The sequence below is a fragment of the Aedes albopictus genome, chromosome 2 (assembly GCF_035046485.1).
Source record: "Aedes albopictus strain Foshan chromosome 2, AalbF5, whole genome shotgun sequence".
NCBI lineage: Eukaryota > Metazoa > Arthropoda > Insecta > Diptera > Culicidae > Aedes > Aedes albopictus.
Genome location: NC_085137.1, coordinates 165922579 through 165941280, shown reverse-complemented (window position 1 = coordinate 165941280; position 18702 = coordinate 165922579). Strand labels below are relative to the sequence as shown.

General features: G+C 38.9%; 2 protein-coding genes and 1 pseudogene across 2 annotated transcripts in view; 1 reads left to right on the top strand and 2 right to left on the bottom strand.

The window, feature by feature from the left end:
- LOC109398712 (out at first protein) overlaps window positions 1-18702 on the bottom strand; it is a 354874-nt gene that overhangs the window by 257588 nt on the left and 78584 nt on the right. The window lies entirely within an intron of this gene.
- Window positions 1224-2508, top strand: LOC134288777 (uncharacterized; annotated as a pseudogene).
- On the bottom strand, window positions 2560-4254 carry LOC109622881 (uncharacterized). The gene is given in 1 exon segment (XM_062847504.1): window positions 2560-4254. A coding segment is annotated over 1 exon segment (1152 nt). The 5' UTR covers window positions 3712-4254.

Here is an 18702-nt window from a genome sequence, read left to right as displayed (position 1 = left end):
TTTATTGACATTGATGTAAAAAAATCATATTTTTTCGAGAAAAATCCAAAAAGTGTCAATCCATGATAACTTTTTTCAACATTTAAAAAGTATCTATGTTTTAATAGTTTGTAAAGCATTTACATATTGTTAGTGTACGTTCAAAATTTAATTCAATTCGCTTCACTGGTTTCCGAGATATGACACCTCAAAAATGAGTTGTCTGAAAAATAGTGTTTTACGCGAACGGTTCTAACTTTGCGAAATATTGATCAATCGAGCCCAAATTTGTACCAATGGTGCACACATAATAGGTTGACAAGCAGTCAAAATTTGAGATTTTTTGATTAGCTCTATGAAAATTTATAGTTTGTTGAACTTTTTTGTGAGAAAAAAAAGTTGCCTATCCCAAACATTTTGGCCATCCCCTGTATCTTCTATATACATAAAAATGGAATGGTGTTTGTATGTCACGAATAGGCTCGGAAACGGGTCAACGGATTCATAAAAATATTTTACTGTTGCGTTCGTGCAAGGCTCCGACGTGTTCGTACGAAAAAATAATTGGAAAAAGTGACCGGAGAGGCAAGAAAAACGGGAAAATCTGACATTCAATTCAAGCTAGTTTATTATATATTCTGCATGACATTATCTATAACTTTGCCTAAGACACCATAGTTATCGTGGCTTAGAAAATAGATTTTTTTATCTAACTTTTGAGTAAACTTATAAAAAAAAAAACAAAATTTATCAAAAGTTGCTCCTTGAAATATGTAACAACTTGCAGAACATCACATTATATTATTTTCACATTTTAACATTCAAAATACCTACGACCGTGTTTTTCGCGATTTCAACCACTGTGGGATAGTAGTATTGTCATCTTGCAAGATTCCGTAGATATGAATGGACTACCTTCTAATGGACGGCCATGGGCCAAGGGGACAAGGCCACCAATGGCCGCCAATTTTTTTTTTCTTCGAACCAACTCAACGGTTATCAACAATTCAGAGATGCAAAAAAATATCTCAGGAAATAAACTAATCTAATAATTAAGGTTTTTATCCATAATTATCCAACCTTTCTTACTCGAAAACCACAAGAAATTTCGCCAAGTATTTCTCCAAGAGAACCATTTCAGTCTTATCAAAGAATTTTACCAAATAACAAGCTTGCTTAAATGTCTAAATTTAAATCTAAAGATTCCAACAATAATTCGTCCAGAATTTATTGCGCACTTAGTTCGCTACTGGACTCCGCACTTCTTAAGTGCGACAGCCATCGGAGTGCGGGATGAAGTGCGAAACGTCAAAAATATGTCAAATGAAATGTCATTTTATGTTTTGTTTTGATTGCGGAGATTCACCGAGCCTGTTGCTGATAGCATCTGTAAACTCAACGAGTTCGTCGATAAAATAAGTTTTACAACAATGTTTCCTAAATTGTCCAATAATATTATCTCCAATGTTCAGTTGCGGCGAGCTAGCGTGAACACAAAATACCACTGTTTATACGGGTATTATTTTCTCGGCTTATCAAGAGCCCGGCTTTCAGTGATCTACCGGAAAAGTAAAACCACGATCTCCAGCTGGATCCATGAATACGAGGAAAATGGATTACTTACGGAAGCGCAACGGACAAGGGTGTTCCGAAAATTCAATGCCGAGCATCGAAATTGGATCGTTAAGCTGTACCTCTCAAACCCTGTGCTTTTCTTGGACGAATGCTGTGAACTGTTCCTGCAACATTTCAACACAACTATCAGTGCTGGTAGCGTCTGTCGTATACTACACGCTGAGGGCCTAACCTGGAAGGCCTTGGAGAGACGGGCCATTCAAGTGAGAGAAGATCAAATCTTTCATTTCTTTTCCGAACTGAGCTCCATAGAATGGGATCTGTATCACTTAGTTTTTCTCGACGAAGTGTCTCTGGATAGCAGAGACATGCTACGCAATCGAGGTTATGGTGTAAAAGGCAAGAAAATCATTTTTCGGGGTGAGTTTGTACGACGCCCAAGGGTTTCATTCCTTTGCTTCCTAGGACAGCAAGGAATGTTAGATAGCTTCCAGACAGATGGGACGTTTACAAGGCAAATTTTTTTTCAATGCTGTCGATCATTTGCATTGAACAATGAACATGTACGTTGCTATCCTGGTCGCAATTCGATTTGGATTATGGATGGCGCTCGCATTCATTGTGATGAAAACATCATTTACTATTTGCGGTCAATCGGAATCATTCCATTATTCCTCCCTCCATATTGTCCTTTTTTCAATCCTATCGAGATAATTTTTGGTCTAACAAAAGCTCAGATGCGTCGACAGTACAGAGAAAATTGAAAATGAAAATGCATCTCATGTAGCTATTTCAGCATTTACTGAGTTTTCATCATTTGATTGCACCAAGCTCTATCGACATTGTGGTTATCTACCGAATGGGGTCTTTGATCCCAGTATTGGTCTTTCGCAAAATACAAATAATTTGGATTTCGATGCTTTATTTACTACTCTAATAAAAGAGATGAATTAAAAACAATTAAATGTGTATTAGTTTATTCATTTTGAGCTTAAAAATCATTGCTTACATGTGATCAACATCCAACATATCCGAAACATTTTCAGCAATTGCGCGACTGAACTCATTCTCTTCCGGTCTCACAGCAGAACTCATCGCGCCTACAAGACTTGAGTTCAATGCTGTCCGAGCCCGCATATTCGCAATACGATTCTTCAACCGCTGTGCCAAACAAAGTAACTGGTCAGCATCTTCTTCCAACGCTTCTAACTCCGATGAAAATCCTTGATTGATTGTATTTGCCACTGACAGTCCACTTCGAACAGACTCTAGTGTTACAGCTTCGGATATCGGGACGCTTCGAAAGAATTTCAGAAGATGTTGTGGCGGCATTTCAGACGTTCTACGTTCGCGTTCGTGAGCCGGCCCTGCATGAATGTAGTTTGCCCACAATCTCCACGCACTCGATTGACCTTGGAACTGGTTAACATGCTTGCGTCGAAGTTCCTCAGCCAGCAAAGTAACAGCCTGGTTACTAGGCGCACCTGACCTGTCTGAGTTCTGATGCCGTACTAGCTGCTTCTCGACAGCTTCCCATAGCGACTTGCAGGAAACTGAAGTAGAGTAAACGTGCACGTGAACACGGATTTCCTTTGATCGCCAGCTAGCAAGAAGTTTGCTTTTCACCTTGTCAATGTTCACACGTTTTTTCTGGCTTTGGTCCTGCAGAACGATGAACTTATTCATGTCTTCAAAAACTGGCTCTTCATCAGCCCATGTTGGAACTTGCACGCCATTGTTTTCAATGAAAACCACCTCTCGGCACAAAACAGACTTTGATGCTTCCCATATGCCAGTTAAAATATCATTAACGGTGTTCCCCAAAATCTTTCGCGTCGCTATCAATGCACCAGATGTTTCCCCAACAAATTTTCACCTGTAAAACTGTCCGTTGAAGATGAAATTAGTCGCACCTTCACTCAACTTGACTCTTTTGGATTCTCGGCTTTGATTTGAGGGACCTGGGAGCAATGTCGGGTCAATTCCACTGTCATCGTTCGTTTTCGAATCATCTCCGTCCAAGGCGTCGTCGTACACATATTCCGGAACGATATAGTCACCATCCAAGGCCTCCACAATGTACCCATCCTGCGTGTCATCTTCCTGATCTCCGTCGCTTGATGCTGTTGGGGAAGCTTTGCCACCGGAGGGATCCATGCAGTAGATGCTGGGAGCTATGAAATATCAGTCAGAAATATATACAAGAGGTTTTATATAATTGAACTTACCTAACTTTTTCACAATATTGCAAAGCACAGCTTAAAAACTTAATAGAAACGAATAGCAACAACAATGTTTCTAAAGACTCACATTTGTTTTCATGCGAAATGAAATCTTCGACCAGGCGTACACAAACAAAAATAACAGCGGTTTGTTTTGGTTTTGATGGAAAAAGGAAGGCAGGGCTGCCAAATCTCAGTATTTTCTTTTCAATGGTAATTTTTTTTTTAATATTCTGGCAAGTGTAAAATTTCTTCGTTTCTGTACATATCAGTGCAAAACAAGTTGACATAAAGCAAATATTAATATATTTACACATTATTATGCTCAAATAGAGGCAAATAAAGGGCAAATGCGAAACGTAAAAAAATAATTAAGAAAACACTGGTTATTTTTTTGTTTTTGGCAACAGTGCCATTCTTCTGAAGTGCGACAATCAAACATCGACAAAAATCCAATAGGAGCCGCAAGGGACAATATTACAGACACGGGTTCCTGCATATTTTTCTTTTTCTAGATTATTCATACAGAAATTCTTCAAGGAAGTTTTTAAGAAAGCTTTATTGGGATTTTCTGAAGAATTCCTCATGGGATGGCTTCCGGGATTTCTTATAGGATTTCTTTTGGTATTCCTCCTTCGAAAAACTCCTCCAGGGATTTGCCCGTGAATTTCTTCTGTGTTCTTTTCAGGGACAACTCCAGGGATTATTTAAAAAAATCCTCTAAGGATTCTACCTGGAACTTTTTTTCAGGATCTTTCAGAATTCTTTCAGGAACTCCTCCTGGTATTAATCCAGAACTTCCTCCAGGAAATGTCGAGGGACTCCCTTAAGAATTCCCCTAGGTATTGCGTCTGGAATTCCGTCTGGGGTTTCTGCAGGAAGTCCTCCAGAAATTGCTACAGGGATTCCTCAAGGAGTTCCTTCGGGAACTTCTCTTAGGATTCCTTCAGGATTTCTCCAAGAATTTCATTTATGATTTTTCCAGGAATTCTTTCTGGGATTCATCCAAGAATTCCTCCAGAGATTCTTTCAGGAACAACTCCAGGGAAATTCCTCCAAGGATTCCACCCGGAATTTTGTTTTGCATTCCTTCAGGAGCTCCTCTTGGAATTCCTTCCAGGATTCCTCTTGGGATTTCTTCAGGAATTCATGCAGGGATTTTTTTATTAACTGCCAGCAACAGAGATTTCTCAAGGAGTTCCTCCACGAACTCTTCTTAGGATTCCTGCACGATTTCGCCAAGAATTCCATGTGCGAGTTCTTCAGGAACTCATCCTGGGAATCCTCCCGGAATTCCTCAAGTGATTCCTCCACGAGTTATTCTAGGGATTCCTCTAAAAATCCTCCAGGGATTACTACAGAAATGCCTCTAGAGATTCCTGTAGAAGTTCCTTCAGAAATTCCACTAGAAATCCTTCTAGAGATTTCTCCAAGAGTTTCTCCAGAGATTCCTGGGAAACCCTGCAGGCATTCCTCTAGTACACGTCCAGGGATTTCTCCAAGAATTTCGCCAGGACTTCACTCGGGAATTCCTTCTGTGATTCGTTCTGAAGCAACTCATTTTGAAAATTCCTCCAGGAGGTTCCTTTCAGAAATTTCACCTTGTATTCTGTAAAAGGATTCCCTTTTCCAGGGATTGCTTCAGGGATTTCTCCACAATTTTGTTTTCTTCGGGTTCCCCCAGGGATTCCTTCCTTCTATCAGGGATTTCTTCGGGGTTTCTCCAAAAATACAGAAATAATAATAATATGAATAGAAATCTCCCAGAATTCCTCTACAGATTCCTCCAGACGGTCATCCAGTAATTCATTCAAGAAATTCCCTAGAGATTAATCCAGGAACGCCTCCAGCAATACCCACAGAAAAACCTCTAGGAATTCCTGCAGGCATTCCACCAGGACTTTTTTTCCAATAATTTCTCTAGGAACTACTCCAGGAATTACCACAGGCATTTCTTCAAGAATTCCACCAATAATTTTCCTGCAATTCCTCCTGGACATTTTTCAGAAATTATGTCAGCAATTTCGCCAAGAATTTTCTCCAGGAAATCCGCTAGGAGTTTGCTCAGAGTTTTTTTTTTCAGGGATTCAGGAATTCCTCCTTGAATTCCTCCAGATATTTCTCCAAGGAGTGCTTCAGGGATTCCTACGGTTTCTCCACGAATTTCTCCATGGATTTTGCCAGAGATTTCTCCAGAAAACCCTTCAAAAATTTCTCGAGGAAATCCTCCAGATATACCAGGAAATCTTTCTGGAACTACCCAAGGGATTTTTTTAGAAATTTTTCCAGGAATTCCTCCCAGAATTCCTCTGAAGAATTCTCCAGGAATTCTTTCAGGGTTTGCTCCAAGAATTTATCCAAGAATTTCTCCAGGAAATTTGCCAGGAATTCCTGCTGGGTCTCATCCAAAAATTGCACCAGGAATTTTTGGGATTATACCAGAAATTTGTTCAGAAGTTCCTCCAGGCATTCCCTCAGGATTCTACCAAGAGATTTTTTCAGGAATTGATTCAGGGAATCCTCCAGGAATTCCTTCAGGAATTGCTCTAAGAATTCCTCAAAGGATTTCTTTAGAAATTTTGACTGAGATTTCCTCTAGAATTTTTTTAGAGATTTCATCTGAAAATTTTCAAGGGATTCCTTCCTGATTTTTTCTCATTAATTTCTCCAGGAATTTCTCTGAAGTTTTCTCCAGGGATTCTTTCAGGGATTGTTCCAAGATTTTACCCGAGGATTTCTACAAGAAATTTTCTAGGAATTCCTCCTGGGTCTCATCCTAGAAGTTATCCAGGAATTCCTCCAGGTATACTTTCAGACATTTCTCTGAGAATTCTTCCAGGGATTATCCCAGGAATATCTGAAGTAATTTCTTCAGGAATTCCTCTCAGTTTCTTTTCAAAAATTCATTTAGGAGTTTCTGCATAGATTTAAATAATCCTTCAATAATTTGTTTCTGGGATGTACCCAAGAATGTTTCCAGGAATACCTGATGATTTTTTTTTTTTAATTTCTTCAAGAATTTCTGGAGGTATCCATCCAGCGACTAGTACTGGAGCTTTTCGAAAAATTCCATTATTTGAGAGTTCTCCGAAAATACCTGCAGCAAAATTCTTCAAGAATTTCTTTAGGCATTTCTTTCAGGAATGCTCATAGTAATAACTCGAGGGATTCCTTCAGTGATAATTTCAAGGCTTTTATGAGAATACTTTCAAAAGTTCTTCCAAGGATCCTACCAGGAAAACGTCAGTTGACATATCTATAGGATTATGCTCTGAGTAGAATATATGCAGTACATGAGTATATAAAACAACCTTCTGGGAGAATTCGACAAGGATATACTCAGAACAATTCAACTGAAGGTTTTGCAAGATTTCCAATAAGCATATACAAACTGGATGATTAATTACTGAAAGAACTCCAGCTAGTCATGTAGACATTTAAAAAAAAATCTCCGTACGGGTTTCCATTATGTTCTATTGGAAACATTGTGCATAGACCTAAATATCCCACACACTCCGATATTAAAATTTAATTCAAATGAAAAAAGTGCATTTCACCCCACACTCCCATAAGAACGGCTGCTCGTGTGTTTTAAATTCAATTTACGCTAACAGCAATGCTCATCGTAGGTCATCTACCTACGCGCAGAATTTCGGAAGCAATGAAAATCGCACCATACGTTACTGACCTAGTTTTTATGAGCCATCATCGACCGCTGGTGGCCATACGCGATCGTGATCGAACACGTTGGGTGCGTTCGGTCTGGTGCAGTTTTGATTACGCTTGGTTGGGTCGACGACGATAACGATGATGATTGTAATGATGATGATGATGGCGAGTAGGATAGGTAGAGTTCTAGGTTTTGGATTTTGAGTATTTACTTTTAGTAGGGTTTTGGATACGCCCAAGTTGGTTCAGGCATTATGAAGTATCGTGATAAGTCTTGAGCTCCCATGTGGGACACCTGTAGATACTGTCCAATAAAGGCTATAGTCGGGACGAAAGGCAGGACTTAGGTGATACTAATTAAGTGAAAAGTGTAATATAATTCGATAAAAAGTTGTTAGGAAAGACTAAAACAGAAAATGTTAATGTGATGTAAGAAAAAGTGAATCGTTGAAATATAAGATAAGTGTTAGTTAGTGGAAGCTCAATATAATTTATTAAAATGATGTCGTCGGACTTTAATGAAATGGAAGATATTACATTCCGTGTAGTGTTTAATTCAGCCCCACGTTGGGCGCTTCAATTGTTTAGGGAAATCATAAAGAAAATAATGGATAAGTCCTCAAAAAAGTTGCCAATTACTAAAAAAAAGTTCAGCTAGAACTTCTTACGAAAGTTTTGTAGATATCACCAAAAAAAATCCAGAAAAAGTCCAGAAGGAACAATGCCTGAGTAATCCTAAAATCCTAAACTTTCCAGAAATTGTCCACCGCTAACAACACCACGTTGATTTGTGTAGAACAGGCGAGGTTTCTTTAACGTATTGTACAAACTACAACAACGTGACTGCTGAAGGATTAAATACTGCTTTTAGAATGTAATGTTATTATATTCAATTTCATTGTGTTGCGTTTAGTTATAAAAGCTAGTAGGTACAAATTTGCCAAGACTGCTTGCTTAAACCCCCACCCACCCCCCCACCTGACCGAAAAGCTGGCTACGCCCTTGGGACGGCTCTGATAGTTGGACACGTCAAACCACCGCTTCAAGCAGCTGTGTTCCACTTTGACTTGAACCTGGTCTAAGACGCGTCTTAGCTCCAATTGGGTCTCCCAATTGACCCTCAAGCAGCTTCGATGATGCAATAAGGCCAGCGTTGTTTGACCCGATCAGAATACCTGTTATACAACTGAGTCGTAGATTTTGATTGGCAATCCTCGAAAGTAGGTGTATTTCCGAGCCAAGTTCTCATATTGCAACGATTGCATTGGGAGCTTCAAATTAGCAACGGTTCGGGAATCGATTAAAGTATATTGTTCGTCTTTCCTTGCACCCGAGTTCCATCCATAATTGCTTCGTTCATGGATACAGTGGTACAAATTCGTTTAAACGCACTTGATTTTTGAACGGTAAACTTTACTTTAAGGTCATCTGTGTTTTATTGGTATATATTTTAATAGACACTCACGCAATGTATTATCTGCACTAGTGATGAAAAATTCTTTTCAATTCGGTTTATTTTTATCAGGGAATAAGTATCTTATTTTTGGAGGAAAATTCGTTTAAACGCACTTTTTTTCGGTTTTTTCATATTCATTATTGGCAAACCGTTTCACATTTTTTGATGTCAACGTACATTTCAACAAGTACTATTACTAGTGAAAGTTAGAGCGTTATTATCACAAATTTTATTATGCAGTAACATAAAGATAATGTTCTGAGAAGTATGTGCGTTTAAACGAATTTGTACCACTGTACCTGTAGAAATTTCTTCAGGGATTCCTTCAGATTTTCTTTAGAGACTTTTCCAGGAATCCATCTGAAAAGTCTGAAAAGTTCTTCCATACTATTTATCTGCTGGGATTCCTAGAGAAATGTCTCTAGGGATTTGAAGTAGTTTCCGTTAAAAGTTTGCCAAATTGCTGTGTGTTGACCAAATGACTGTGTGTTGGGCCCCATTCTCACATACCAGGACATCAATAGTTAAGGCGATTATCACAGTCTGATTATTGGAAAACCATAAATTTCGCTAGAAACAAAAAACGTGCTCAGCCAAAGCAGAAGGTAATCCATCTTGGTACCAGGCTACTTTTTCCAGTACCTACCTTCTTCCAGAGAATCCCATCAAATAGCCCAAGCGATTACCCAATAATTTTCGCATCGCTAATTTTCCGGCAAAGCCCATCGGGCAGCAGAAGCAGCAGCAGCTAGCTACATGTTCCCCACTAATGGACGATAAATCCCGCGTAAATCCTTGTGCATTGGTCGGCACTGTCTATAGGCACTTGAGCTGTATATCGTTAGCTGGTTGGCCATTTGCATCCACCACAAGTCAACTGCTCTGTGTAGCACTGCCCCAGGAACTTCAACAGCTTCAACGCATCCGCTTCATAGCTAGCCATGTGTCGACGTTGACGTTGTCGTCGTCGTCGTCCTAGTCCGTCCGTCCGGCCATGTAGACAGGCAAACACGGCAAAATGACGGCATAATTAAATAACGATCATAATAATCTGCATAATAACACGAAAAGGCGGTGAAAAACAAGCCCGTCAGAATAAAGTTTCAAGTTGTGGTGGTGGTGGGGGGGAGAGGAACTCGCCAAGGTAGTTCACCGCAGCAGCGCCAGTCGCGATCCGAACGGAAGATTCTAGCAAAATGGTGATAATTTCTGTTATTTTATTCCTAAGACAGCTAAAATTATGTAAAATTCTTGGAATAGAAAACGCTTACAATTCTGCGAGTGTAGTAGAGTACAAGCGGGTTCACGATGGCAAAACTAGAAGTGAATCTAATCCACCACAACAAGATGCAGCACTACTCACACTATCGATTGCTGAAGTGCATGAAAGTATGGATCGGAAAGATATGCGGATATTTTATGCATGCTTCAATGGTGCGCCACACAAGACTCTGTCAGCGTACGTCATTTGGAATGGTCGAGTTCGCCTACGTTTATTTTGTTACCATACATTCCTGTTAAGGGGTCTCCAGTTGGTCTAGTGGTTAAGGCTACGGATCGCCATTCCGGAGACGGCGGGTTCGATTCCCGTTCCAGTCGGGAAAATTTTCCCGACTCCCTGGGCATAGTGTATCATTGTACTTGCCTCACAATATACAAATTCATGCATGCAAAGAAAGCCCTTCAAATAATAGCTGTGGAAGTGCTCGAGGAACATTAAATTGAAGCGAGGCAGGCCAAGTCCCAGCGGGGACGTCGAGCCACAAAGAAGAAGAAGAAGAAGAACACGTCTGTTTTCCCTTCACGTTCGGGATAGCAGTTGAGCGTAGGCTCTGAACTATATTCGCTAGAAAAGTAGAATCAGAATTCCCCCAGCCAGTAGACTCAGGCGAAGAAGATGGAAGGGGGGTGTTGGCGTTGTGCAGATGTGTTCTGCTGAAATTACTGCTTGGTGATTCCGCGCGTTCACTATGCGCGTTGTTGGCTGCAAAATATGTCAGTTGGCATGGCGGCGGCGTGGGTTAGGTAGGTGTGCACGGTGCGAAACGGAAAGAAACCAACGGGCACTTATTTAAATGAGATAATTACGGGAACTTTCACAGTGGAAGATAGCATCATTTAGATCAGGTCAACACGAGAGTGTGTGGGTTGGTTGGTGACGCAGGGAGTGATCCCGGGAACAATGCCGTGTTTATCACTGTTTATCCGTCTAAAGGCTGTACATATCCTGAGAGAAGGTGGGCCTTCCTTGGCGTTAGTTGGTAAACATAATGACCTGTAGAAGTAGACACTTTGGACAATGCAGAATAACAGCGATGAATTCATGGAACCGTATACTTGGATAACTTTTATACTATCAACACATTTAAATTATCTTTGATTATAAATTCTCAGTCCTAATGGGAAACAAATTCCGCTCACAGGATGACGAGCAGTGCTGTTATGGTAAAATTAAAGCAGGTTACTCAAAGTTTCCAAATATCAGCGCCCCAATAACCTATAACTGGTACTGTTTACCCCTCCCCCTCCTACCGATGTTCCATACACTAGGCGCCCCTCCGCCTTTTGCCGGAATAAAGGAAAACCTCTCCCTTGGCGCCATTTCTGTGCACGGGCCTGCCGCCAGAAATTCCTTTAGAGGTTCTTTTAGGAACATGAACATATTTTTGAAATGTTTACAGAAAGAAGATTTTTGCAGGATTCCTCAGCACGATTTCACCAAAGGATGGAAATCTAGTGATCATGATCAGATCTCGAACATATCGCGGTTGAACGGAATCGCGCGATCATAGCAACAACGATAACATTGTCGTCAAGCATCCTAACAAACTACGGTCCGAGAAGAATGATTCGCTGGGCATGTGCGAGCGCGATGCGATCGTTATCATGAAGTCGAAATGATAAATTCGTGATTTCATTCACTTTTTGGGCATTCTTACTGCTTTAACTTCCAAATATGCTTAAGAATGTATTATTTCTAATCATGAATGCGGTTTACGGGTGCATAAGTGGCATAAATTATGATGAATAAAATTTATCACGACTTGTAACATTATCCGATAACACAAGTTTACAAAATAAAACGAAAGTCGTGAACTTCTGTCAACGACCAAAATTTTTGAAGCACAATTTAGTGCTGATTTCGAAACTGACCTTCGAAAAATTTTAAGTAGAACAGTTTTTGAGTTTTAGCTCAATATCGAGTTTTGTAACTTTTCAAAATATGTAGTTTACTAAAATCCAAATATATTGCGTTTTGTTCAAAAAACTTTAAATCTTTATCCATAAATTAAAAGCTGAATACAATACCATTCGATCATCTGAATATAGGTTTTGCCTCAGATTGATGAAATTCAAGAAATTGGCGAGTTTCAGGGACCTAAAAATTTTTACTCAACGTTTATTTGACATATCATATGTAGGCGAGTTACAGTAAAAATTTCAGCTCAATCGGAGCATTGATTACGGAGAATTATGTGTTTGAAGTGAGCGACTTTGCTTAAAAATAGAACAAAAATCGATTTCAAATCATCAACCTTGTATGGAAAGTCGAAAAAATTTCCGCTCTACTGTAATTTTTCTCTTTCGCGTTTTCGAACTCAGGGCATGATTCTACACCAAAAATGATCATCGGCATACCGAGTTCAAAAATGCTGTAAACTAGTGTAACAGGTCATTACGCGATAAAGCCTGCATCAGATGCTTTGATTGTCTCTGTGATACGAACACGGTGAGAGGCGTCAGCATCATGCTACTGCAGGAACAAGGCTATCTTGGATTATTCGTATCCTGTATTATTTATCGCTTGAAGTGATTTTCTTCCATCCTTGAGTATACCTTCAGAACGCACACCTATCCATGGATTACTTTGAAAATTTCTCCAGAGGTTCCTCCAAAGATTCTTTTAGGAATTTTCCCAGGAACTTTCCCTGAGACTTCTTCAGGAGTTTTTCAAGGAGTTTCTCAAATAAATCACCTTGAACCTGATCCACGGGTTTCCTTAAAAATTCCTTTCAAAATTCTTCCTGGAATTTCTGCTTGGATTTCTGAAGGGATTCTGTGTGAAATTTCTTCAAGGATTGTTATATAAGTTCATGCTTATATACTTTATGTATTATGTACTTCAAACGTTCCTATATTGTAAGATTGTTTCAGAAGATTTTCTATGGGATTTTTTCAAAAAATCTTCTATGATTTTCTCCAGGGGTTTCTCCAGGAACTCCTACAAAAAAAATCGTCAAAAAAACAATTCCAGGAGTTTTTTTTTATTCAAGTTTCGGAGATTCCGTTTCGTTATTACTCCTCTTGCTCAGTCATTTATTTGCAAATTTCTCTAGAAATTCTCAAAAGGTTCAGGGTCTTCCACCTCCAGGAGTTTCTCCAATAGTTCCTTCAGGTTTTGGTTTGTATTTATAAGGACTTTCCTTCAGAGATTATTAACTTTTTTTTCAAAATTTCAATAGTTGCTGCAGAAATTTCCCTAGAATCGGTTCATTAGCATTTTTTAAGAATTTTTCTTCGAATAACTGCAGAGGACTCTCGAGTTTTTCCAAAAATTATCAAAAATTTTAAAGATTCCTTCAAAAAATTTTTTTTCTGCAATGTTTCTCTGAAGAATTACTCCAGGAAATCCCTTCAAAAATTGTATAAGATACTTTTCCTAGAATTATTTTAGAGCTATCTTGTGCAGTTTTCCCAAGGATTCCTTCTGAAAATCCTCCAGAGATTACTATCAAATTTTCGTGATTTATTGAGGGATTTCTTCAAATATTCTACCAGTACTTTTGTCTGCGATTTCAGACATTTTTTTTTTCAATATTTCTTCTGAAATTCTTCTATGGACTTTCCAAGTATCCCTCCAGAAATTTCCTTTGAATTGCTTGTAGAGTTCTTCCCGAAGTCTCTCGTTTTTTTTTTTTGAGAAGTAAGGAGGTATCTTAATGTTTCCTCAGGTATTCTGCTAGGCACTTTTTTAGGCATTCATGCAAAAATTATCGAGAGAATTACTTTGCAGAATTTGAAATGTATCTCCAGGAGTTTTCCAAAGGATTCTTTAAAAAAATCCATAGAAGATTTCTTTGGAATTCACAGACAAATTTATGAAAGAATCTCACAAGGAATTTTTGAAGGTATTCCGGGAAGAATTTCTCAAGAAAACTTTGTATGAATCGCTAGAATATTTTATGGGAATTGTGGAATATTTTCTAGAGAATTTTCCAACGATATTTTTGGAAGCACGTTTGATTGTCTATTCTCGGGAAGCATTACTGAAGGAGTCCATGGATGATTTCCGAAAATAATTTTCGTACGGATTCCAGAAAAATCAACGGGGTAATTTAAGAAAGTCTACGGAAGCTTCTCCAGTAGAGTTTTTAGAGGTATTTCTGGAGGATCCTCTAACGAAAATTCTGAAATGATACATGGAAGATGTTTAAAAAAAATGAAAAGAAACCCGCGGAAGACTTTACGGAAAGAATCCCTGAAAGACATTCTAATGGAAATCATGCAGAAATGTCGGGAGGAATTCAGGGAAGGTTTTTTTTAGGAAAGTTTCTAGATTAATTTTTGGCGTAATCTCTAGAAAACTTTGGAGATAATTCTAAAGGTATCTAAGAATTTTATAAAGGTATCATAAGAAGTATTCCTGAGGATTTCTCAAAGAAATCTTCGAAGGCATATTTGTTTTAATTCCTTGGAATTTATTAAAGGATGAGCTCGAGAAATTTCTGAAAAAATACCTGGATGAATTTCTAAAGAAATCCATGGAGAATAATAATTATAAAAAAAATTGTTGTTTTTCTTATATTTGCCAGGGCGCTCTTACTGGGAGTTTAATTTGTTTTAGTTTGACCCCGAGAACTGGTTACTCAGAGAGTAACTTGGAGTAACTTCGATGGCTCATAGCCTTCTCGTTCACAGTCATTTGTTATGTGTTCCTAGCTCGATTTTGTTTAGAAATACTAAACCTAATTAGGCCACCTCAAATCGGGTTTGAATACAAAACGGCTGCATTTTGATAATCTTAATATGTTATGTACAACATATTTAGAGGAACCATACCACATGGCAACAGTTTGCCAGGAATTCCTCTCGAGGTTCCATCTGAGATTCCTGTATTGATTCTCCAGGATTCCTTGAGGAGCTCCTTAGATTTTTTTCCTACAATCTATCTTAGATTCCTTCAGAGATTTTTCTCGGGATTTTTTCAGGGATTTCGCCCAGACTTCCTCCAGAAATTTCTTCCAGAATTCTTCAGGGATTCCTCAAGGGATCCTCTCGAGATTCCTTCAAAGATTTCTCCTGGAGTTCCTTCCTATTCCTATTCGTATTCCAATTCCTCTTACTATTCCTATTCCTATTCCTTTAGGGATTTTTCCCAAGATTTTCATGGAAATTCTTTCAGGAATATCTTCAGGGATACCTCCCAAACTCGTTTGACGATTTTTTTTCCTGGATTCATTCACGGCATTTGAATTTATTGGAATTGATATAGAGATTCCTTCCAAAATTCCACTCGAGATTCCATCTGTGATTCCTTCTAGGATCTTACAGGGATTCCTCATAGGATTTAATTATTGATCCTCTCTAGTATACCTTTCGGAATTTCTGCCGAAAATGCTTTAGAAATTACTCCTGGGATTCTTCCAAAGCTATTTTGGTAATGCTTTCTGGGATTGCTTCCGAAATTTCTATCGGGATTCTTCCCAGGGTTTCATTCAGGGGTTTTTCCGGGATATCCTCTAGGAAATTTTCCGGGATTCCATCAGGAATTTCTCTTTTCTGGGATTCCTTCGGGGACCCTTTAAGGAATTTCTCTCGGGATTCTTCCAGAGACTCCTTCCAGGATACATCAGGAATTCCTCATGGGATTCCAACATTGATCCTCTTTCCGGGATTTATTTATTATATTTGTCCATTGTCCATTGTTATAAGATTTGTTCAAAGCATTCGCTCGGAATTTATTCAGGAACTCCACCCAAAATTTTCCTTTTAAAATTTTCCATAGAATTTCTTGCACGATCTTTCAGTGATCGCACATGGGATACCTTAATTGATTCCTTCGAGATTGCTTTGAAGATTTCTCCTGTAATTCCTTCTGGGATTCCTGCAGTGATTCTCCGGGATTTCATTAGGGTTTCCTTCCAGATTGTTTAACAGATTATTTGTGAGATTCTTTCAGGAATTTTTCAAGGATTCTTCCAGGTTTTTTTCTTCAAATTCCTTTAGAGATTTTTTTTCGGAATTCATTCATTCAAGGCGTTTGAATTTATTGGAATTCATTCCAGAACTCCGCTCAAGAATTCCATCGGAGATTCCTTCTAGTTATTTTTAAATATTGATAAGTAAATGACACAAACCCATTTTCGAAAAAAAAACGAGGTCTAAAGCTCTTAAGGAGTTCTTAAATCAACTAAATTTTCTTCAAATTCGAAACGCCACTGAGACCTCCTGACAACTCTTCAAACACCCTGGAAAATACCCTGAACCCCCTAAAAATCCACTAAGTTTCCTGAAACACACCTTAAAAGCCCTGAGGTGAACCAGCCAAGGGTTGGAAGCCTTGTTAATAAAGCTAATAATAATAAGGAGCCATTCATAAACCACGTGCACACTTAGAAAAAATCACCGACTTCGGTAATGTTTTACCAAAATCTCAACCGTTAAGTTTGTGTTACAGAAAAAAATCGGTAAAGGTAGCAACTTTTACCGAAGTTCGTTAGAGTTTGACAGATAAACGATAACATTGTACCGAAATTTGGTAGTTTTTTTTACAGAATTTCGTTTAAAATCCATTACCGAACGCTCAGCGGTTGAGATTTCGGTAAAAATTACCGAACGCGATTAGCTGTGTGGACTTCCTAAGGGGGGGGGGGGGGGGGGGTGTCTAGCCAAAGTCTACGCTCCATACAAGTTCCAAATTATTTGTATGTCTACGAGAGGGGAGGGGGGGGGGTCTGAGATGGCCAAAATATGGTCTACGTGGCTTCTGAACAGCCCCTAATATTCAACCCAGAAAGCATCTGAAACCCCTCAGATCTCCAGACACTCCCTCGAAACCCTTAAAACCACCTGAAATGCACTTGAATCCTAAGGGAACATCCTTGAACCCCCAGAGACCCATTCTTTGATCCCCTGAGACCATTTGGAACGTCCCTGAAATACCCTCGAAATCCCCTGTGACTTTTTAAAACTCCCCTGAACTGCCTCTGAATTCCTTTTGAAACACCCCTGCCGGAGACCTTCTGGTAGTTATGCAACTACCCTGGAATCATTGAAACAGCTCTAAAATTCTTCTAAAGCTCCCTGACCCTCTCTTTCCCGAGACTTCCTGAGGCCCCTGATATGCCACTGAAGCCTACTGAAACAGCTTTGAAACACCGACACCCCGTTATTACTCCTCCTGTAATTCGCTTATGTGCTCCTCCTTCCTCATTAGATCTTCCGAAAACCTCCTTTTGCTTTCCGTTACTACAGGGCACTGCAAGCAATGGTTGCTAAGGAAAATTTTCCTAAATTTTTGTTGTTTCGTGGTCTTATTGTTTATGATTCGAACTTCTGCGATTGAGATTAATCCAAGGGTTATTGGATTCCTGCAGATTTTTTATTCCGAATGGTCTCTAGAAGTCTAGCTACAAGTTCGTTTCGAGAATCCTCCAGGAATTCTTTGTAGGACTCCTCCAGAAATTGCTTCTATGATTATTCTTGTAATTTTTCCTAGGATTTCTTCGGGCAATCCTCCACGTAATAGCTCCGGAATTTTTATTTTTATTTGTGAATTTTCCTAATAGCCAGTTCTTTACAGGTGATTTCATACATTTGTTCCAGGATTCCTTTAGGAGTTCTTTCTATGAATCTACAGAAAGCTTTAACTGAGATTCTTCTAGGGATTCCTTCCGAAGTTTCCTCTGGAATTCTTCCTAGATTCCTTCTGATATTTTTGTTTCTGTGACTTCAAAGGACTCCTTCCGGGATTTCTCCAAAACTTTCGGGAATCTTCCAGGAGTTATTTCCAAGATTGTTTCTGGAATTCCTTCCGATATTCTTTTATTGGTTTAATAAGGGTGTTGAAACACGTCTTTGAAATTATTAGTTGATTGACTGATATAACTAGCATTGAAACTAGTCCAGTTAAAACTGTTTTAGTTTGAAAAATCCTGGAAAATGGATTCCTGGAAATAACTATTGCTATATATGAAAGAACTCTAAGCAGAACTCCTTACAAAACTGATGGAGGAATTCCTTGTTGGAGAAATTCCTCTAGAAACTCATCTAGAAACTACCTATGGAACTCCTTAATTCCATAAAAAAAATGCCACAAAATACTTCTGGAGAAATTTTGTAATAAACACCTGGGAAAAATTTTATCCCAGGTACATCTGGGAGATTTCCAAAATGGACTTTCGGAGGAATTCCAGAAGAATCTGCAGGAAATCAAGAAGTAACTCTTGGAGGAATTCAGAAAAGAGAAACCCTGGATGGAATTTCTAAAAAAAATCACGATGCTGTTTCTGAAAGAATCCCGGAAAGAGTTACCGAAAAAATCTTGGGAGATGTTCCGGGAGGATTCCCGGAGAAAGTTTTTGGAAGAATCTCGGAATGAGTTCCCAAGTTCCAGAAAAAGATTCTTTGAGAAATTTACCAAAGAAATTTCCAAAGAAATCCCAGAAAAAGTTCTTGTCTCTATTTCGGCAGTAGTTTCTGAATAAATTCAGGTTCTTACTCCTGGAGAAATTCCGGGTAAAGTTCTTGGAAAAAACACCGAGAGTAGTTTTCGAAGGATTCTCGGAATAAGTTCCCAGA